Source organism: Pongo pygmaeus, chromosome 3 (assembly GCF_028885625.2).
Source record: "Pongo pygmaeus isolate AG05252 chromosome 3, NHGRI_mPonPyg2-v2.0_pri, whole genome shotgun sequence".
Taxonomy (NCBI): Eukaryota; Metazoa; Chordata; class Mammalia; order Primates; family Hominidae; genus Pongo; species Pongo pygmaeus.
The window spans coordinates 153454597-153477554 of NC_072376.2; the positions used below are offsets into that span (position 1 = coordinate 153454597).

General features: G+C 34.3%; 1 protein-coding gene across 7 annotated transcripts in view; it reads right to left on the reverse strand.

The window, feature by feature from the left end:
• Positions 1 to 596: 596 nt before the first annotated feature.
• MGAT4D (MGAT4 family member D) overlaps positions 597 to 22958 on the reverse strand; it is a 56230-nt gene continuing 33868 nt past the window's right edge. For 2 of the 7 annotated variants that reach the window (XM_054484323.2, XM_054484318.2), the window contains exons 7-11: positions 20711 to 20786; positions 18259 to 18373; positions 15360 to 15490; positions 10210 to 10317; positions 597 to 1785 (exon numbers count right to left, since the gene is read on the reverse strand). In XM_054484323.2, coding sequence (XP_054340298.1) covers positions 1777 to 1785; positions 10210 to 10317; positions 15360 to 15490; positions 18259 to 18373; positions 20711 to 20786 — 439 coding nt within the window. In that variant the 3' untranslated portion in view covers positions 597 to 1776. The remainder of the gene's footprint in view (positions 1786 to 10209; positions 10318 to 15359; positions 15491 to 18258; positions 18374 to 20710; positions 20787 to 22958) is intronic. The other 5 variants (XM_054484324.2, XM_054484320.2, XM_054484322.2 and 2 more) reach the window with 4 other exon arrangements.

Consider the following 22958-nt stretch of genomic DNA (forward strand, 5'->3'; position numbering starts at 1 on the left):
ATTTGCAAGCAGCAGGGGTGAGGACGGAAGTTAGGGGCATCTCTTTTGGCTACATTAGAAATATTTTCTAGAAATACTTTGTGCTGGCCACCCACTCTTAATCAAGAGTCATTTCTTTAAGGACCATGGTAATTGGGTTGGACTTTTAAGGCTGTCTTTAACTCTCTTCCCCCTTTTTTCTTCTAGCATCTTTCACTCTCACTGTATCTCAGTCAGGGTTCAAATGCCTCTTTCTGAGCACCGCAGCAGCATTCCCTTGGAATCATCTCAGCTTTCTCTTGACATTCAGCAGAATGTTGGATAGGCTCTTTTAGTATTTATCCTAGCTTATGGTCCCAATCATTTAGGTATTTTGTTCTAGTCTTCAACGGTAGGATAAGAAGTCCAAGTAAGCACCTTTTCAAGGAATGCTGCTATCTCTTCAAGAAATACTGTTCCTGGACTTAGTTGTAATTCTTCATATTATCCAGGACTATGCTTTGGCAGATTTAATTTCCAAAGTTCAAAATTTAAGTCAAATTTAAAATCTTTGTAACATATGTACAATATCTTATTTTCTTCTCAAAGGTGAGAATGAAATGGACACACAGAAATAGTTCATCTTTCATATTCTCTTTATAAATTGGTATTTGATACAGTTCATACTAAGGCGAATGTGTGAGATCTTGGCACTCACGAATGAGGCAACAGTGTGAAATGAAGAATTTCACAATATTTGATTAAAGGATAACAAATAAATATCACTTATTATTGCTCAAAATAAGTAATACCTTACAGAATAACATCAAGATGAAAAATAGATTTTAATAGGCCCCTGTAAGAAACTGATGGATCAAGCATATAGAAATTAGTAAGGAGTGAAAAGATTTCAATAACCAAATTAAAAAGCCTGATGTAAGAGAATCTTGCACCCAATAGATAGGAATACTATTAAAAGATATTTTTAAAGCACAAAACCAACACTTTTAAAAACAAATGAATATAACATATTTAAAAGGGAGTATACAGAAACTATACATTCTTTCCAAAGTTATATGGAACACAAGGATTCACAACAATTCTCAAAATTTTATCACACAGGTAAAGTTCTATAACCACTATGCAAGTAATTTAGAAATTAACAATAAAAGATGGAGAAAACAAATATATTTGGGGAAAAAAACTCCCAAATAATCTGTGTGTTAAGAAGGCAATGATGAGAGAAACTATGAAATCTTTAGAACTAAATGACTATAAGAATACATATATATCAAGATGTTTGATAATCGGTTCAAATGGCACATAGGGATAAGTTTATAGTTTTAAATGCATTTATTAAAAGACAAGAAGACATTTTGGCACTGTCAGATCCAGGCTTGTTTAAATTTGTGCTTTCTATTTCTTTAGGTGTCTTAACAAAATGGATAACAGCATATACCAATTCACCCCAAACTTCTCCATGACAATAGCAAGCTTTCGAACTTTTAACTGTTTATTGAGATTATGTGATGGTCTCACTATCGAAGTCAATAAAGTACGGTTCTTAATTTAAAAAAAACTTCCTTGCCTTTAGGGTTTTTAAATTAAATTGTAATAGGGTAAAAGCAATATAAATCAATGTTCTATCTTGCCTTGACGTAAGAAGTCATTTAGTACTTTCAAGTCTACTAGTTTATTCATTGTTTACTTATCTGCTAGATAATTATGTATTTTCATTACTACAATTTCTGAAACATGCCATTAGATATCAAGGTTATCTGAGGTTCCAGGTATTATGGAGTTTCTTCTTATTTATCTTCATACTTTCTGAAATGAAAATAAAAAACATAACATCTAGAAATAATATATTAATTCATAAAGATGAAATTATTTTCATAGCAATTTCTTAATCATATTATTTCCTTATTGTATCCTCTTTGACACCACCCACCCTTTTTATATAGAGAAGGTAACTTTATATTGGGAGAAGATAAGATTCTTAAGATGTATTAGACAATGCCAATTTTAATATTCTTATGTTGTTAAAATGATTGAAAGCAGATTTCCATCTGTGGGATTCCAGGGAAATCTTTATAGTCAGATTATCATTACAGCCAACAAAACATTTTAGGTAATATACAAATAGTTTAAAACATTTATTTTATTTGATTTTTATAACAAAACTATAGTAAAGGTTTAGGGTAATTTAAAGTGAAAACACAATAATCCTTTAATAATAATATATGAGAGAAAGCCAGAGATTAAATTTAAAATGAGGACTGAAGAAATTCTGCTTTTAATATAAGATTATATGGATACTACATATCATATGAAATGAGTTTTGAATTTCTTGTTAGTCAAAAGGGAAAAAACCCCACACAAAACCAAATAAATCATGACAGTTTTTTGAGAAATATCTTTTCCCAGCATCAAATTCTAAAAGAGAATTGTTGCATGTATTTTCACATAAAAGAGAATCATAAAACTTTAAATAACAGTTTTGATGAAAATGCAAAAATGTTATAGAATACTAATACATCATTCTTTAATAAAAGTCAAGAGCATGACCTTAAGTAATAATTCAGTTAAAGTATTTTTTTAAAAAAAACTTTTATTTTAGGCTTATGGGTAAATGTGTAGGTTTGTTATATAGGTAAATTTGTGTCACGGGGGTTTGGTGTACAGCTTATTTTGCTACCCAGGTACTAAGCATAGTACCTGATAGTTATTTTTCCTGATCCTTTCCTTCCTTCTACCATCCTCCCTCAAGTAAGCCCCAGTATCTGTTGTTCACCTCTATGTGTCCATGCGTTCTCATCATTAACTCCTACTTATAGGTGAGAACATGCAGTGTTTGGATTTCTGTTCCTGTGTTAGTTTACTAACAATCATGGCCTCCAGCTGCATCCATGTGCCTGCAAAGGACATGATCTCATTCTTTTTTATGGCTGTGTAGTATTCCATGGTGTATGTGTACCACATTTTCCTTATCCAGTCTATCGCTGATGGGCATTTAGGTTGATTCTGTGTCTTTGCTATTGTGAATAGAGGAACATATGTGTGCATGTGTCTTTATGGTAGAATGATTTGTATTCCTTTGGGTATATACCCAGTAATGGGGTTGTTGGGTCAAATGATAGTTCTGTTTTAGTTATTTGAGGAATTGCCACACTGCTTTCCATGATGGTTGAACTAATTTACACTCTGCCAGCACTATATAAGTGTTCTCTTTTCTCTGCAACCTCACCAGCATCTTTTATTTTTTGCGTTTTTTTGTTTTTTTTTTTTTTTTGATATGGAGTTCTGCTCTTGTTGCCCAGGCTGGAGTGCAATGGTGCGATCTTGGCCCACTGCAACCTCTGCCTCCTAGATTCAAGCAATTCTCCGACCTTGGCCTCCCAAGTAGCTGGAATTACCGGCACGTGCCACCACGCCCAGCTAATGTTTGTATTTTTTTTAGTAGAGATGGGGTTTCACTATGTTGGCCAGGCTGGTCTCGAACTCCTGACCTCAGGTGATCCGCCCACCTCAGCCTCCCAAAATGCTGGGATTACAGGCATGAGCCACCGTGTCCAGCCCTATTTTTTCACTTTTTAATGATAGCCATTCTGACTGGTGTGAGATGGTATCTCACTGTGGTTTGGGTTTAGTTTGCATTTCTCTAATGCTTAGTGATACTGAGCTTTTTTTTCATATACTTCTTGGCTGCATGTATGTCTTCTTTTAAAAAGCATCTGTTTGTGTCCTTTACCCACTTTTTAATGGGGTTGTTTGTTTTTTGCTTGTAACTTTGAATTCTTTACAGATCCTGGATATTAGACTTTTATCAAATACATAGTTTTTAAAAAATATTTTCTCCCATTCTGTAGGTTGTCTGTTTACTCTGTTAATAGTTTCTTTTGCTATATAGAAGCTCTTTAGTTTAATTAGATCTATTTGTCAACTTTTGTTTTTATTGCAGTTCCTTTTGGAATCTTCATCATATGATCTTTATCAGTTCCTGTGTCCAGAATGGTATTTCCTAGGTTATCTTCCAGGGTTTTTATAGTTTCAGGTTTTACATTTAAGGCTTTAATCCAACTTGAGTTGATTTTTGTATATGGTGTAAGGAAGGTGTCCAGTTTCAATCTTCTGCATGCGGCCAGCCAGTTATCCCAGAACCATTTATTGAATAGGAAGTCTTTTCCCCCATTGCTCGTTTTTGTCAGCTTTGTTGAAGATCACATGGCTGTAGATGTGTGGCATTATTTCTGGGCTCTCTATTTTGTTCCATTGGTTTATGTGTCTGTTTTTGTACCAGTACCATTGAAAGCCTATCATGTGGTTTTTGTCTTTAGTTTTGTTTATGTGACGAATCACATTTATTGATTTGTGTATATTGAACCAATCTTGCATACCAGGGATAAAGCTTACTTGATTGTGGTGAATTAGCTTTTCGATATGCTGCTGGATTTGGTTTGCTGGTTTTTTATTGAGGATTTTTGCATTGATGTTCATTGAGGATATTGGCCTGAAGTTTTTTTTGTTATTGTTGTGTCTCTGCCAGGTTTTGGTATCAGGATGATGCTAGCCTCACAGAAAGACTTAGGGAGGAGTCCCTCCTTTTCAATTTTTTGGAATAGTTTCTGTGGGAATGGTACCAGGTCTTCTTTGCACATCTAATAGAATTTGGCTGTGAATCTGTCTGGTCCCGTGCTTTTTTGGTTCAGTAGGCTATTTATTACTGATTCAATTTTGGAGTTTGTTGTTGGTCTATTCAGGGATTCACTTTCTTCCTGTTTCAGTCTTGAGAGGGTGTATGTGTCCAGGAATTTATCCACTTCTTCTGGATTTTCTAGTTTGTGTGCATAGAGGTGTTCATAGCAGTCTCTTATGGTTATTCGTATTTCTGTAGAGTCAGTGGTAATGTCTCCTTTGTCATTTCTAATTGTGTTTATTTGAATCTTTTCTCTTTTCTTCATTATTACAATTAAGCTAGTGGTCCATATGTCTTATTAATTTCTTTGAAGAACCAACTCCTGGATTCATTGATCTTTTGAATGGTTTTTCGTGTCTCAGTCTCCTTCAGTTCAGCTCTGATTTTGGTTACTTCTAGCTTTGGAGCTGGTTTGCTCTTGTTTCTCTAGTTTTTGTTTTGTTTTGTTTTGTTTTTTTCTTTTTAGCTGTGATGTTAGATTTTAACTTGAGATCTTTCTAGCTTTTCGATGTGAGTATATAGTGTTACAAATTTCCCTCTTAACACTGCCTTAGCTGTGTCCCAGAAATTCTGGTATGTTTTACCTTTGTCCTCATTAGTTTCAAAGAACTTCTTAATTTCTGCCTTAATTTAATTATTTACCCAAAAGTCATTCAGGAGCAGGTTGTTTAATTTCCATGTAATCGTATGGTTTTGAGCAACTTTCTTAGTCTTCATTTCTATTTTTATTGTACTGTGGTCTGAGAGCATGGTTGGTGTGATTTTGAGGTTTCGTTTTGCATTTGCTGAGGATTGTTTTATGTCCAATTTTGTGGTGGATTTTAGAGTATGTGCCTAAAGTATGTCCCTGTAAAGGGAACCCCATCAGGCTAACAGTAGACCTCTCAGTTGAAACCCTGCAAGCCAGAAGAGATTGGAGGCCTATATCAACATTCTAAAAGAAAAAAAAAATCTGTGGTTATGAGAAGAATGTATATCTTGTTGTTTTGGGGCAGAGAGTTCTGTAGGTATATATTATGTTCATTTGGTCGAGTGTTGAGTTTAGGTCCTAAATATCTTTTGTTAATTTTCTGCCTTGATGATCTGTGTCATACTGTCAGTGGGGTATTAAAGTCTCCACTATTATGTGTGGCAGTCTACGTCTCTTTGTAGGTCTCTGAGAGCTTGCTTTATGAATCTGGGTGCTCCTGAGTTGGGTTCATATATATTTAGGATAGCTAGCTCTTCTTGTGGAATTGAACCCCTTACCATTATGTAACCCCTTCTTTGTCTTTTTTGATGTTGGTTTACAGTCTGTTTGGTCTGAAATTAGGATTGCAATCCCTGCCTTTTTCCTGATTTCCATTTGTTGGTAGATTTTTCTCCATCCCTTTATTTTGAGCTTAAAAGAGTCACTGCATGTGAGATGGATCTCTTGAAGACAGCATACCAATCTCTTGAAGACTCGCTTTTTTATCCAGCTTGCCACTCTGCCTTTTAAGTGAGGGATTTAGCCTATTTACATTCAAGATTAGTATTAATATGTGTGCATTTGATCCTGTCATTGTGTTGTTAGCTGGTTATCATGCAAACCTGTTTGTGTGGTTGCTTTATAATGTCACTGGTCTGTGTACTTAAATGTGTTTTTGCATTGGCTGGTAACAGTCCTTCCTTTCCATAGTTAGTGCTCCTTTCAGGAGGTTTTGTAAGACAGGTCTGGTGATAATGAATTCTCTCAGCATTTGCTTGTCTGAAAAGGATCTTATTTCTCCTTTGCTTGGGAAGCTTAGTTTGGCTGGATATGAAATTCTTGGTTGAAGATTTTTTTTCTTTTAGAATGTCGATATAGGCCTCCAATCTCTTCTGGCTTGCAGGGTTTCAACTGAGAGGTCTACTGTTAGCCTGATGGGGTTCCCTTTACAGGTTACCTGCCCTTTCTGTCTGGTTGCCTTTAGCATTCTTTCTTTCATTTTGACTCCCGTAAATCTGATAATTATGTGTCTTGCAGATGATCTTCTAATATCTTGCAGGGGTTCTCTGCATTTCCTGAATTTGAATGTTGTCCTCTAGCGAGGGTGGAGAAGCTTTCATGGACAATACACTGAGATAAATTTTCCAAGTTGTTGGCTTTCTCCCTGTCTTATTCGGTGATGCTAGTGATTCATAGATTTGGCCTGTTTACATAATCTCATATTTCTTGGAGGTTTTGTTTATTCTTTTTTCACTCTTTTTGTTTATTTTTGACTATCTTATTTCAGGAAGCCAGTCTTCAAGCTCTGAGATTCATTCCTCAGCTTTGTCTATTCTACTGTTAATACTTACAAGTGCATTAGGATATTCTTGTAGTGTGTTTTTCAGCTCTATCAGGTCAGTTAGATTATTTTTTATACTGGCTATTTTATCTGTCAGCTCCTGCATTGTTATATTTTGATTCTTAGATTCATTGGATTAAGTATTAACATTCTCCTGAATCTTGAAGATCTTCATTTCTATCCATATCCTGAATTTTATTTCTGTCATTTCAGCCATTTCAGCCTGATTAAGAGCCTTTGCTAGAGAACTAGTGTGGTCATTTGCAGGACAGAAGACACTCTGGTCATTTGAGTTGCTGGAGTTCTTGTGCTGATCCTTTCTTCTTTGTGTGTGGGTATTATTTTCAGTTAAAGCATTTTTATGGGAAGCATCCTTCTACTCCCTGCCCCTTCATCACCTCCAACTAGGCTTGGTAGATTTAGCAACAACTACTACAGCAACAAAACAAATGAGACATACATGAAAAAAAGCCATTGTTTAACTGAAATTCAAAGTTAATTGGGTGTCCTGTATTTTATCTGGCAACTCTACTTGCAGTACCTTTAAATAATTGGCCCTATGCCCAGTGCACTGTAATAAATGGAAAATGACTTTTTGTATACAATGGAGAGGTAGAAAATCATAGAAATACACACTATTAGCTTATCAATTAAGAAAAAAACTTTCTTTTAAGTATTTTATTTGAATTTTCAGAAAGTATGGTTTTGTTGACAAATGTGGAAATATTTTGTTTCCAAAAGAAATTTGTATGTTTATCGTAGACATAGAATATGAAATGATAAAAAGCATTTATACTGACAATCTAGGCAAATTTCAAAAAATTTAAAAACTATTTAAGAAGGTTCATCACTAAAAAGGCATATTTTTGTTTTATTAAATTATTATTTTTTGAACTACAAGCTAGATGAATAGAGATAAATAAAATTATTTTTCTGCTTAATAAAACTGTAGACAATTTATCTTACATTTAAAAAATTTTATCATGGCCAGGCACGGTGGCTCACACCTGTAATCCCAGCGCTTTGGGAGGCCGAGACAGGTGGATCACAAGGTCAGGAGATCAAGACCATCCTGGCTAACATGGTGAAACCCCGTCTCTACTAAAAATACAAAAAAATTAGCCAGGCATGGTGGTGGCCACCTGTAGTCCCAGCTACTTGGGAGGCTGAGGCAGGAGAATGGCATGAACCTGGGAGGCAGAGCTTGCAGTGAGCCAAGATCGTGCCACTGCACCCCAGCCTGGGCAACAGAGCAAGACTCCTTCTCAAAAAAAAAAGTTTTATCATAAGGGTAAAACAAAATTTAACTGGTTAAAGAACAAATTTTACCCAAAAGTTTTTTAAAAAGACTTAAAGAAATGAATATTAAAGGAAACACAGCAACAAAAGTTGAACATTCATAGAATGTAATAATTTAAAATTAAATTAATAAATATCTGATGATTGTCTATATATTTATATCAATTTTCTTATACTTGCCACTTTATTGAAGAATTAATATTTTAAAATATGATGTAGTCTCTTAAGAAAGTTGAGAAATAGTCTAATCCTTATTATGCCATTATTTCCAAAGAATGATTTTGATACTTTTTAAAGCTTTAGAAACATGAAACTCCTAATAGACATCCTGTTAAAAATTTTAAAAATAATTTAAATATAGTCACATTTGACATATTATTAAATTGTTATTGACTTCTATTTTGTGTGGTATGAGGTATCAAAAGGAAAAAAGCCAGCATTATAACATCAAAATATGAATGTTTATGTCTACATTTACTTAATATGCCATGAATTTACAAAGGTGAGGTTAAAATATCATATCTCGTCAAAAAATATAATGAAAGAATCCCATTTTAATAGCACCAAAAAAGAGAATGGTATAGACCAATTTATTTCTGCATCACATCTACAGTTATGTATTCTGATGGTGTGACTTTTTGCACAAAGATTCACAACAGTTACATTTTCATTATTCCAGGCACATATTTGTCTTGTTTGACACATTTTCTTTACTGGATTCCACTTTGCTTGATAGCCAACAGCTAACATTTACTGAGTTCACATTATGTTCTAGGCATGGTTCCAAATCGTGCATTACAATACACAAAGTAGAAAAAGCAGAAAGAGGGAGAGTCATGAATGACGGGGAGACGTATATGTCTATTTCTCATTCAACTGACAAAGGATTAAAGCAAGCATTTCTTTTTTTTTTTTTTTTCCGTATCAACTTACTTTTTTTTTTTCTTCTTTTTTTTAAAATTATTATTATTATACTTTAGGTTTTATGGTACATGTGCGCAATGTGCAGGTTAGTTACATATGTATACATGTGCCATGCTGGTGCGCTGCACCCAGTAACTCGTCATCTAGCATTAGGTATATCTCCCAGTGCTATCCCTCCCCCCTCCCTCTACCCCACAACAGTCCCCGAAGTGTGATGTTCCCCTTCCTGTGTCCATGTGTTCTCATTGTTCAATTCCCACCTATGAGTGAGAATATGCGGTGTTTGGTTTTTTGTTCTTGCGATAGTTTACTGAGAATGATGATTTCTTTTATAGTGTAAAGACACTAAGGGTAGAGGTGTCGAGGGTGGAAGAAACCTGAAGGATCATTTAAACTCTTTGAAGCTTTTATAGATGAAGAAAGCACAGAGGAGTGTTAGAGCCTGCCCAATATCATATATGTACTCTCTAGTTCACCAGGACTGAAAACTAAGTGTTTTGATCTTGAATTCTTTGTTTCTTCTACTACACTAAGGGGCTAAGTTAATTATCAAAAATATTATATCTGAAAATGATGCAAAATTTTAAGAATGACTAAAATTCAAGCAATGCTAAATTTTTCTTCATCTGGTAAAACAAACAGTGGTCTGAAATAAAAATTCTGATACATTTAAATTAAATAGTAGAGGGATTTTATTTTTGAAATATTCTAGTATAATTTTGAATTTTAGACTAAAAGAGTGAATTTTATTATAATTTTCAAGACCCTTTTTTAGTCTTCTTAAAATTGCACAACTGGGAACAGTAAGGCAAAATAGTTTATGTAGGCTGAATTCTTCTTACCATGATAGATAACTTGGGGCTTTAAAAGATGATTGCTTAATTTATAAATGCTCTTCATAACATACAGTACTGTCATAAGATGAATTCTGCTTAAACAACCATATTTTATAGTGTCTTATGTCACCACTCCTTTTCTAAATAGTATTTTATAAGTTTATAAAACATTGTATGTTACTAAAGTTACATTTCAAAATCTTACTTTTTCATATTGTTCTTTTCCAGGGAATGATGAATGTATACCCACATGCCGGAAAAGAGAAAGTTTATACCGAATACGTATTTGCTTCTTTCGTTTCATACAGTTTCCCTGGGGAAAAAGAAACAACAATCTTCTGTAAAAACCCAGGTATTGCTTTGTATTGCATTTACTGATGGTAGAATTTTTATATATTAGTTTTTGCTAGAGTTCTATTTTCATATTTAAAAATATAAACAAAACATTTAATTCTTAGCTTTTTCTTCATAAGAATAGAGCAAAGGAGTTGGGGTAAAAAAGGATTTTTGTTACAACATGCATTTGCATGAACTCTGTCTTAGAAAACCAGGTTAGTGTTGTACCAATTGTATTTCCTCTCTTTCTTTTAATTACAATAACTCAAATAAAATGCTTGGTATTTTTCTATCCATATCTGTCAGACTACAGCATTCTTTCACTTCCCATATTCATTGACTAATTTCTTTATTGAATTATATCACCTCAATTTCTTCTTAGAGAGTAAAAAATATAATATTAAAACAAAGAACCAATTTACAGTCAATGAAAAAGAATCTGGATAATTTTCTCAAAAAGAAAAATAAGAAGGATGACCTATGGCACCACCCCTATTAAAAACAAACATTTGAAGGCTGGGCACAGTGGCTTATGCCTGTAATCTCAGCACTTTGGGAGGTGGGGTGGGAGGATTGCTCAGGAGTTTGAGACCACCTTGGGCAATATAGTGAGACTCCATTTTTAAAAAACAAAACAAACAATAAAAACCCCACAAACATTTGAAATAATGATGATCACTGAGAATTATTTTATATATTTTTATACATAGAAGATTCAGAAAAATAAATCTAAAATGTATATATATAGTAATTTTTTACATAACACGTTTATTTAGATGCATTTCTACCCAGTACTAACACACAGGAAATATTAACAGTTTCTCTTTTAACTGTAAAGTAATTTAATGGTCTAGAGTTAATTTAATTTGAAACTAAATCAGCATCAGATAAAATTGGTTGAGGAGTTACAGTTTAGCATATAACATAATGGCTTTGCAAATACACCCTCAAAACAACCTGTTGATAAAGCTGAGCTTATTTCATATCGCTGTAAGGACAATAACTACTTTTATGGAGGTTGGATAGTGTCTGTTCAAATCTTTTGCCCTTTTAAAAATTGAGTTGCTTACCTGTTTTGAGAGTTCTGTACATATACTGAATACATGTCCTTGTTGGATATGGAATTTACAAATATTTTCTCCTAGTCTGTGGTGTCTTATCCTCTTAACAGTACCTTTTGCAGCACAAAAATTTTTAATTTTGATGAGGTCCAATTTATCAATTTTTAAAAATGCTTTTAGTGTCATTTACAAAAAATTTCACCCAGCCCTAGGTCCTGAACATTTTTTCTATATTTTCTTCCAAGACTTTTAGTGTTTAGATAGATGGTTTTTTGTGTTTAGATAGATGATTTATTTTGAAATAATGTTTGTATAAAGTGTGGGGTTTAGGTTGCAGTATGGTTGAGAGATAGGGCACCAATTGATCTAGTAAACATTTGTGATAAGATTATTCTTTCTCCATTGAATTGCATACACTTCTTTGTAAAATATCAGTTGGTTATATTTTGTGGGCCTATTTCTGGACTGTCTATTCTGCTCCATGGAACTTTATGCTCATCCTTTTGCCAATAAAGGTGGCTTGTCTTGATTACTGTACCTTTGTAGTAAGCTTTCAGATTGAATAATGTGATTTTCCCAACTTTATTCTGCTTTTTCAAAATTATTTTAGTTGATCTCTTTCATTTGTCTTCTCTTAAAAATTCTATAATCAGCTTTGGTAGAATATCTACCAAAAAATTCCTGCTGGGATTTTGATTAGAATTGTGTTATATCCATAGACCAATTAGGGTAACATTCATACCTTTACTAGGTTGAGCTTCCCAATCTATGATCATGGTATGTCTCTCTGTTCCTTTAATTAGCATTTTAAGGTGTCCAGCACATACACAATATACATATTTTGTTAAATGTATACACATACAGATACATAAATATTTTATATATAATGTTTTTTAAATATTGTAAGTAATTTTAAAATGTTGGTGAGATGGTTTGTCTCTGTGTCCCCACCCAAATTTCATGTCAAATTGTAATTCTTATGTTTCAGGGGAGGGAGTTGGTGGGAGGTGATTGGATCATGGGGTAAATTTCCCCCATGCTGTTCTCATGATAGTGAGTGAGTTCTCATGAGATCTAATGGTTTTATGTGTGGCAATTACCCCCTGGCTTTCTCACTCCTGCTGCCATGTAAGATGTCCCTTGCCTCCCCTTTACTTTCTGTCATGATTGTAAGTTTTCTGAGGCCTCCCTAGCCATGCAGAACTGTGAATCAATGAAGCCTCTTTTCTTTATAAATTACCCAGTCTCAGGTAGTTCTTTATAGCAGTCTGAAAATGGACTAACACATTTGGTTTTCAACCTTTCATTGCTATTTTGCAGAAAAATGATGGAGTTTTGTGTGTATAGACCTTGTATCTTGCAACTTTGCTCAAACTCATTTATCAGTTCTAGGATGTGTGGGTGTGTGTGTGTGTGTGTGTGTGTGTTTACTCTTTGTGATTTTCTACATAGACAATCATGGCATTTGCTTTTCAATTCATGTGCCTTTGTTTTTCCCTTTATTGCACTGGTTTGAACTTCCAGTAAAATGTTGAATAGGAGTGGTGAGGATGGATATGGTTATTTTTTTCTTAATCTTAGAAAGAAAGCATCCAGTTTTCAACAATTAAACATGAAGTTGGCTACGGGATTTCTCTAGATGCCCTTTAACATGTCTGAGAAATTTCTTCTATTCCTAATTGGCTGGGAGTTTTTATTATGTATGAATTTTGAATTTTGTCAAATGATTTTTCTGCATCAGTTGATATTAACATGTCGCTTTTCTTCTTCAGAATCTAAAATTGGTGGGTTACACTGTATGATTTTCAAACATTAAACCAGTTTTGTATTCATAGGATAAATACCAATTAGTATGGTGTATTTTTCTTTTTACATATTGCTGGATTAGATTCACTATTACTTGGAAGATTTTTCTGTCTATATATTTGGGGGATATGTGGTCTTGGTTTCCTTTTTTGCTCTGTTTTTGTCTGGTTTTCATGTCATGATAATGCCGGCTTCATGAAAAGAATTGGGATGTACCCTTTCTTCTTCTATTTTGGAGAAGATACTATATACAATTATTATTTCATCTCTGTTTAGTAGAACACACTTTTAAACCCTTTGGACATGGAAATTTCCTTTTCAGGATTTAAAAATAATAATTTAATTTCTTTAGTAGATATAGGACTACTCAGGTTACCAATTTCATTTTGGATGAGTTTTGATAGCTTACAATTTTTGATGGATTTCATTTTTAAGTTGCTCTTTTATATGCATGGAAGTGTCTGCAGTATTCCCTTATTATCCTTTTAGTATCTGTGGAGTATGCTCTGGAACTCTCGCTTTCTTACTAATGTTGATAACCTGTATTTTTTGTCACTCTTATTAGAAACTTAGCAGTTTTATTGCTCTTTTTAAAAAATTACCTTTTGGTTTTATTGGTTTTCTCTATTATTTTTATGCTTTTAATTTTGCTGTTTTCTTTTATTGTTATTATTTTCTTCCCTCTCTTCCTTTGCCTTTTATTTTGCCCTTCTTTTTCTAGTTTGTTAACGTAGAAGTTGAGATTATGAATATGAGATCTTTCTTCTCTTCTAAGATATAGATTTAAGCCTATAAGCTTTCTCTCTAAGCAGTGTTTTAGCTGCATTCCAGAAGTATTGAAACACTGTATTTTCATTCATTTCAAAGAGTTGTCCAATTTCCTTTGAAACTTCTTCCTTTATTGAGAAGTGTGTTGTTTAATTACCAAGTGCTTGAGATTTTTCAGTTATCTTTATGTTGTTGATTTCTAATTTGATTCTATTGTGGTACAAGAACATACATTTAAAAGTCATTTCAATTTAAATTTGTTTAGCTTTGTTTTACGATCCAAGATGTGGCTATTTTGGTGAATGTCGTATCTGTTTTTTGAGAATGTATTTTCTACTGTTATTGGATGTAGTGGTTTTTAAATGTCAATTAAATCCAGTTGGCTGATGGTGTTGTTCAGTTCTTTTGTCTCCTTGCTGGTTTTCTGCCTATCAGTTCTGTTGATTACTGAGAGTCAGGACAGCTGAAATCTCCAACTGTAATTGTAGTTCGGTCTATTTTTTCTTTTAGTTCTGTCAGTTTTTGCTTCATGTATTTCAAGACTCTGTTGTCTTCTTGGTAAATTAACCCTTTTATTATATATAATATCTTTCTTGATCCCTAGACTGTTTTTTTCTTTGCTTTTAAGTCTGTTCTGATATTAATATAACTACTACAAGCTGGGCATATGGCTTACGCCTGTAATCCCAACACTTTTGGAGGGCAAGGTGGGCTGATGGCTTGAGCCTAGGAGCTTGAGACCAGCCTGGGCAACATGGCAAAAACCTGTCTCTGCATAAAATACAAAAATTAGCTGGGCATGGTGGCATGCACCTATAGTCCCAGTTACTGAGGAGGCTGAGGTGGGAGGATCACCTGAGCCCAGGGAGGTTGAGGCTGCAGTGAGCTGTGATTGTGCCACTGCAGTCCAGCCTGGGCTTCAGAATGAGTCTCAATAAATAAATAAATAGCTACTACTGCAAATCTCCTTTGATTTGTGTTTTTATGGTATATATTTTTTCATCCACAAGTTTTAACGTATCTATATTTGAACTGAGTATTGACTTCAGTAGTTGCATCATTTGAAAAATCTACTCTGATGAACTCTTAATAGTGTATTTTAATCATTTATATTTAATGTAAGTATTGGCATGTTTGAATTTACGTCTATCATTTTTTTTCTATTTGTTCACTCTGTTTTGTCCCTCTGTTTCTACTTTTCACTGCATTTTAGGGGTCTCTCATTACTTCATTTAATAGGTAGAAAGATCAAAATTTGGGATATTAGAAATTTTAAAAATTGATGCATTTATCAGATTTGGTTTGGTAAACAAATTTTAGGTAATTACATTAGATAGATAATATTTTTCCTAAAATATTTGGTATTCACAAAGTAAATACTCACAAGATCTTCTCCTGTGTCACACACCTTTACCTGAAAAATGTCATTCAAGAGCCAGTCTACGGGTTTCTCTTTGTAGAACATTAAAAAAAACCGTACAAACTGAGTTAAGTCCTCAGATCTAAACAGCTTTCCTATGGAAAAAAAATATAATTAGATGCAAATAATTCATATGTACTTGTTCATTCCTTTAACATGGGAAAAAGCAAAAGTTATTAAAATTTAAATATGTCCCATTCCTTAGAAATAAAGATTAAAGCACTGCTGAAGTTGGACAATGATAAAATTAAACACTATATCTGCTTAAGTATTAAGGATTACCACATCTGAAGGAGAATATAAGCAGGTGTAGAATAGTCAATACTCTCAGGAAATCAATTGTGATAACTAATGAGGAATGATTGTCTAAATCAAGTGAAAGATAAGTGAATAGAATGAAATATATAGTCACTGTAATCTTTTACTTAATTTTGTACAAACTGTATTTTTTACCTGATTTTTGTAGCACTTTATCAATCTACTACATTTTTCGTTTTTAGTACTTAATTTTATTAAAGTACTCTCTTATTTCAATATTTGAGCATTATTTTAACAGGATGTTATTTTTCTTTAATATTTGTTATTCTTAAAGATTTACTATATTTTCAAATATTATTCCATTAGGTCTAATAATTTTTTTCTAATATACTGCATCTTTAATTCTAAAATGAAGTTGAAGGGATAAGATTCAGGTACACATTCACTTCAAAGTAAATAATGTAAAATACATCTAATGATTTGATAAATATGAAAGTAGGATGTAAGCATGCTTCATTCTTCACTAGAACTTAAGTTTATATGGGTCACTTAATAAAATGTATAATTGTATTTTAATTTTTTGCACCTATTTATGTAGTAACCAAAGCAAGTGATTTAATGATGTATAAAATAGCTGATTCAATTCCTCACCTGCTGTCACCATGCTGTAAAATTCTAGTTGGCAAGCTCATATTTTTAGCAAATAATGAATAACCGAATTGCTATTATGATAACTAAAAGAAAAACTTTTGTAAGTTTAAGCTTGAATAAGATTTGGCATCCCATAAATAGTGCTCCTTGTTCAATGTGCTCTTGTGATCAGAATGTAAGTATTCTCTATGTGTCTCTTACTTGACTTTGCTGAGAAAGATAAATTTTTTTGAGAATTTTAAATTCTCAGACTAATCCATCAGCAAGATTATTTTGTCTCCATGCTTTACTTTGGGTATTACTGTTAACAATAGTTTTCTTTCTTATTTTAACCAAGGCTGAGGAAAAACCTTTGGGCCCTTAAAATTTTACAGAAAACATGAAAAACAGAAGTCATCGAATGAGTATATGAAAAACAGATGGACCTCACTAGCAATCCCAGAAATGCTTTATACTGAGAATGGCAAATATATACATATAATAATAGATAAAACCAAGTGTTGTCAAGCGTATGGGGAAGCACGAACTTTTATGCACTGCTTATGAGAGCGTAAACCATATAGCCAATCTGTAAAGCAATTGGCAGTACTTAGAGCTATGTGAATCCTCAGCGGTCCACTCCAGGTGACATATATGTCACTTCATTTTTTCACGGTAGCAGAAAATTGGAAGCAATTAAGGTCTGCCACTCGGGAAATAGATAAGCCAAATGTGAGTGATAAGTGATAAGTCATCACTTCTTTCAGTCTTTTGGTGATGGGTCACTGTGCATCCAGTATTTAGTTCACTTGTGGACAGCAAAACGTGTGGTTGCCTTGCCTTGCCTTCTGATGATAAATCCACATGACATTTAACAAAAGTAGGTAATCAAAAGAAAGAACTGGATGACAGGCGAAAGCACAGAAAGTGAATGCGGGAAGTGAATTTGGATGTGACTATAAGACAGCTGATCATGGGATTGTTGACGTAAAAAAATTAAAAGCAGGTTACAGTTTTATATGCATGATCTCTATGTGCAAAACAGGTAGCCCTCACTTTGCACAATTCTGAATGCATAAATTTCAGTGACCATCATTATGCAGCACTTATGTAACAGTAAAAAACCAATAAACTAAATGAACATAAAACAACATGCTGATAATTTAGAAATCAAGTTTTGAGGACAAAAATGTAAGGAATAGGAATATACAAACATGAAAAGCACCAAATATTTTACATGGATATTGTATATTTATAAGTGTATTTTGAACATATTAGAGTGAACAATATATTGAAGAGTGGCAGGAAGAGGGTGTAGGGATTGGGAATAAAAGGAAAGAATAAATAAGGAAGAGCTCCTGTATGAATCAATAATGTCATGCACCATAAAATAAGCAGTATGGTAATACTTGAGGTTCAAAGGAAAGAAAAAAGCATGGAAATGAAGAAAGAAAAATTGAAGGATTTAAAAGGAAAATCTATGGAAGGATAGTAAAAAAAAATCTCACTATGGGTACAGTATTTGGAAATTTTCTGTGGTGGGTATAATTTCTATTATGTTTTTATATTTTTTAAAACTGTCAGCTTTAGCATACTGGAAATTGCAGTGACTGAGTTAAAATCCCTTTCTCTACAATTTTAATTATCTGAGTTTCAGTATTCTTGTAAAGCAGAGAAAAGCACATCTTAGCTACTCAGCTAACATGTGTGCCAGACTCACAGCAAGCATTTAATAAATAGTAACTCTTTTATGTTTCTATGACATATGTTCTAAATGTCAATTTGATCTCTCTAGAAAAAAGTTTGGTTTAAGAAAATACATTATCTGGAATTTAGGTACTTGTATCTGATTATACTGTTAAGATAATAGAGTCTTTATAAAAATCATGCCATTTTAAACTGATAAACTGTTTAAAATGTTTTAAATTATTGTGTGCTAAAAAACTTGATCCAACAAAGTAGATCTATTGCTTACCTATGAATCCAAGCATTGAAAACTCAATAAAAAACCAATTATTTGAACTGATATTACCTACAAAATCTGTTATTTTTGTAAAGTACATCTCTTTAGCTATGATATCATCTTCTAGCTGAAAAAAAAACCCAAAAAGACATTAGTACCTTTGACGCTTCCATTGAGTAAGCTATATTAGCTTGAAAATAAAAATACAACAGAATATACTGAAGAAAATATTTTTATAAAATAATAATTTTATTTCAGTTTCAATTAATTGAAGGTATTTACAGATAGTTGATTTCCCTTTATTTATTTATTTATTTATTTATTTATTTATTTATTTTTTTGAGACAGGGTCTCACTCTGTTACCCAGGCTGGAGTTCAGTGGCGTGACTGCAGGCACATGCCACCATGTCTGGCTAATTTTTACACTATTTGTAGAGATAGGGTTTTACCATGCTGCCCAGGCTGGTTTTGAATTCCTGGGCTCAAGCGATCCTCCTGCCTTGGTCTCCCAACTCCTGGGCTCAAGTGAGCCTCCTGCCTTGGCCTCCCAAAGTGCCAAGATTACAGGTATGAGACACCACACCCTGCTCCATGTTTGATTCTGAGATTAACCAGACAAGAGATTATCTGTTTCTTTCCTAAATACTAAACATTCCATCTAAATCCCTCTTTGAAAGAGTCTCTTTATCTGAATCCACTTTCATCCTCACAAATACTTCAGTTTCTAGTTTAAGACTGCCTTAGTCCATTTGAGCGGTTTTAACAAAATACCATAGGATGGGTAGTTTATAAACAACAAACATTTATATTTCATAGTCCTGGATCCTGGGAAGGCCAAGAACAAGGTGCTAGCAGGCTTATGTCTGCTGAAGGCCTATTCCTCATAGATGATGGCTTCCACTGTGTCCTCACAATAAAAGGGGCTAGCTAGCTCTCTGAGGTCTCTTTTATAAGGGCACGAATCCCATTTATGAGGCTCTGCCTGCATAATCTAATTGCCTCCCACAGGCTCCACCTCCAAATACTATCACCTTGGGGGTGAGAATTTTAACATATTAATTTTGGGAGGGAGGCCAGGAGCCGTGGCTCACGCCTATAGTCCAAGCACTTTGGGAGGATGAGGCAGGCAGATTGCTTGAGCCCAGGAGTTTGAGACCAGCCTGGGCAACATGGCTAAACCCTGCCTATATAAAAACTACAAAAAATTAGTCGGGTGTTGTGGTGTGCACCTGTAGTCCCAGCTACTTGAGGCTTCAGTGAGCCGCGATTGTGCCACTGCACTCCAACCTGGGCGATAGAGCAAGACATTGTCTCAAAAACAAAACAAAACAAACAAAAAAACAAAAACAAAACTTTGGGAGGCTTTGGGAGAGATGCAAACATTCAGATCATAGCTAAGACTAAGTAGCTTTATGCTTGTGATGAAGGGTGCCACATTCTATCTCCAGACAGTTCCCAGCAAAGAGAAGACAAAAAGCAACCAGCACTCTCATCCACAACTCCACAACTAGCTGGTTAGAATAATGTTATAAGCCTAAAAATATTCTCCATAAGAGAGAGAGGGCAATGGAACTGAGTTTTCTTTTCTATTTAGTATATATTATGCATAATCTGTAGACTAAGAGGGCCTCATAAGTAATTAAGAAAAATGTGGCAGTCCTCAGGCACACTGTGAGGATACAAAATAGAACTGTAGTGTTTCAAACTGGGAAGAGTACATTGGCTGGATCTTGTGTTTTCATGACATTGCCACTAACTAGGAATCAAAAGGGACCTTTTTTCTTCCAATAAAAGAGAAGACCTTGCTTTAGGCCTTTCTCTAACTTTCTCTCTAGTCTACAACTCTCTTCTGCAAATTCTTCGAATAAGAGCACATTGTCTATGTAGTGTGGTCCATACTTACTATTTAGAAACACAACATTATTATTTAACAATGTGGAGGGATTTATAGGGTACAAACTATATATAATTTATTTACTTTTACAAATACAGTAAGGCACTGAGAACTGTGTTACTCATAAAGTATTATGAGTAAATTTAGGGTAGCAATGATAAGTGTGTACAATGTCTGACAAATGCTCAAAATGCATTTGCTTAATCTAATAAAATTGTAAGCCAAGAAATAAATATAGGCACTACAATTTCGCTTTTTTGAGATTTTCTTTTCAGTTTGCTTCAGGTAACTATAATTTTCTCTGTAACAGTGAACCTAGTAAGAATATTCATATATAATCAATTTTAAACTTCCTTTGGCATTTTAATACAGTGAGTTATTTTCTATTTTCTGAATATAAAGTAAGGTGGAGGAACATAATGAGGAAGAAGAAATTACAGGAAGGAGGGAGAAAGTAACACTTTCAATTTAAATTATACCTATCTACAGATATAATTGGTGTATATATATGTGTGTGTGTGTGTGTGTGTGTGTGTGTATACACACACACACCCACCCCAATTTCTGACCTGTAAATAATACTTGGCCTTGGGTTGGGCATACAGCATCAAAATGCAAAAATCCAATACTTGTTTGATTCGCCAACTAAAGGTAATCAATAAGATCTGTTAATATTTGTCATTATTAATTTTTATTTATAAGCATACTTTAGTAATTAAAAAACTCTTTGGCAGTTTACTAACAGAGTACTAGCTACAATTAAGTAACTAATTTTACTTAATTAATTTCAATTAAGTAAAATTGAATATGCTTATACTAAAAAACTTTCCATCTTTACTCAATGAACAGTGTCTACCATTGCTAAACCAGGATAAGCACAACCCATTTGTTTCACATTTCCATCTAGATAAGTTTTGATCTAGATAATAGTGTTAATATTCTTTCTGATTTTAGCTCTTGTTCAAATGAAAGTATAAAGAAACTTTATTCTTTTTTCAATGTCTCTCGTAACAGCTTTCTTTATTGATTCTATCATCCAAGAGTTTTCTCCCCAATTCTTAGGGTTAACTATCTGCTACAGAGTATTAATATTTCTTTTTACGGGTCTTTAAACCGTTTCCCCTAAGTCTTACCCCTTGGTTTACTTGGAAGGGAAAGGTTGCTTTTTTTGTTTTTATTTTGAAAGTAGTCTCCACAAGCCTCTGGAACTCTTCATGTTCCTCTTGAAGAAACCCAATGTTAACTCCCTTCACAAGCTGACTTTATGCTCGGCCTCTGATGAAATATGTGAGCACACATTGCCCCAACTCTCCCAATCCTAGGGAATCGAGTAATTGTATGAATTACTACTCTCCAGCTGATAGATTGTGGCCAAATTTGGGGCAATTTGAACTCTAGGGAGTCAAAAATTTTGAATGATAACTGAAAAGAATTAAGGAGAGAATTATAGAAAAAAAATGGCGGATAGGAGACAGGACTAATGTGCAGCTCCTGCTTGGCCAGGCAGAACAGTGCCTGCAGACTCACATTGTGAATGTTTGCTTCAAGAAACACTGCAGCAACATACCAGGAAAACCTAAAGAATTCACAAACCCTTTGAAAGAACTTGCTTGCCACTGCAAACTCTGTGAGATGGCTGAAAAACTGCGAGTTCCCAAAGTGTAAGGGGGGAAATGTTGGCCTCCATACACACATCCCCACTGAGGAACCTGAAAATCCAGATCACAAGAGAAGGATTTAACCTTACCTAGAGCTGAAATGGATTTAGGGAGCCAAGAGAAATATAAAAGTAGAAGCAGCAGTGGGAAGAGCCCTGTAGGCACTGCCGGTCCCCAGCTCCAGCCCAGGGACGTCATTCCTGGCCTTATCTCACAGAGTTCTTTGGGGAAGGGAAGGCAGCCAGTGGAACTGGGGAGGGGTCACAGAGTGAAGGAAACTCCTAGCTGAACTTTGTAATAATTTTGACTGAGCACAAATTTTCTTGAGCATAATCTGGGGGCAGGGTGAATGGGAAATGCAGATATGAGCACAGAAGCCACTGCCAAAGGTGCGAAGGTGTGGGCAGGCAGGGAGGGGTGAGGCCTGAGAGCCCTGCTTGCTTTCTCGGTGGGGAGGCTTGTAGTCTGGGGCAAGAGCTTATCCCTGCTTATATGGTTGCCTGGATATAAACTCATCCAAAGAAACTTTATTCTCATACTAAGCTAGATACCAGACCAGGTCCTGAATATAAAAAAAGTAGTACCCAAGGTCATTCTTGCCCTTCTGTGTCTCACAACCTCACATGAAAAAAAAATATAAAATTACAACAATTAGATAAGTGCTATGTGAAGATATCAACAATGTTGGCTATCTTACAGTAAGTTTTCAAAATTGTGGAAAGGGTGGAAGAGCATGCCACTTAGTTTTAGGGCACAGAGAGCTGACAGAAAGAAGTTAATGATTGCAAGGTTGGCAGAGACCAGATCATGAAGGATATTTTATGATATGTGGGAAACTTTGGACTTGATCTCATATGAGAAAATATTCTTCTGGGTACAGCATGAAGAATGAATTGTAAGAGAGGCTAGGTTAGGCTAGGATTAGGGACTCTGTAATGGTGAAGGCCTGAACTAAATCCAAGCCAATGGAAGGAGGATGAGAGGGACAATGTGTAGAGAGATTTTAAAAGAGAAACAACGACAGAGATATAAAAGGCTGAAGGAAAAACAAAGATCCAGGATGACTCCCAGCTTTGTGACTCTAAAAACTGGGCATAATGTGGACCACTAATTAAAAGCAAAACAAAATGCTTAAAAGATTCCTAGATTCTGACACACT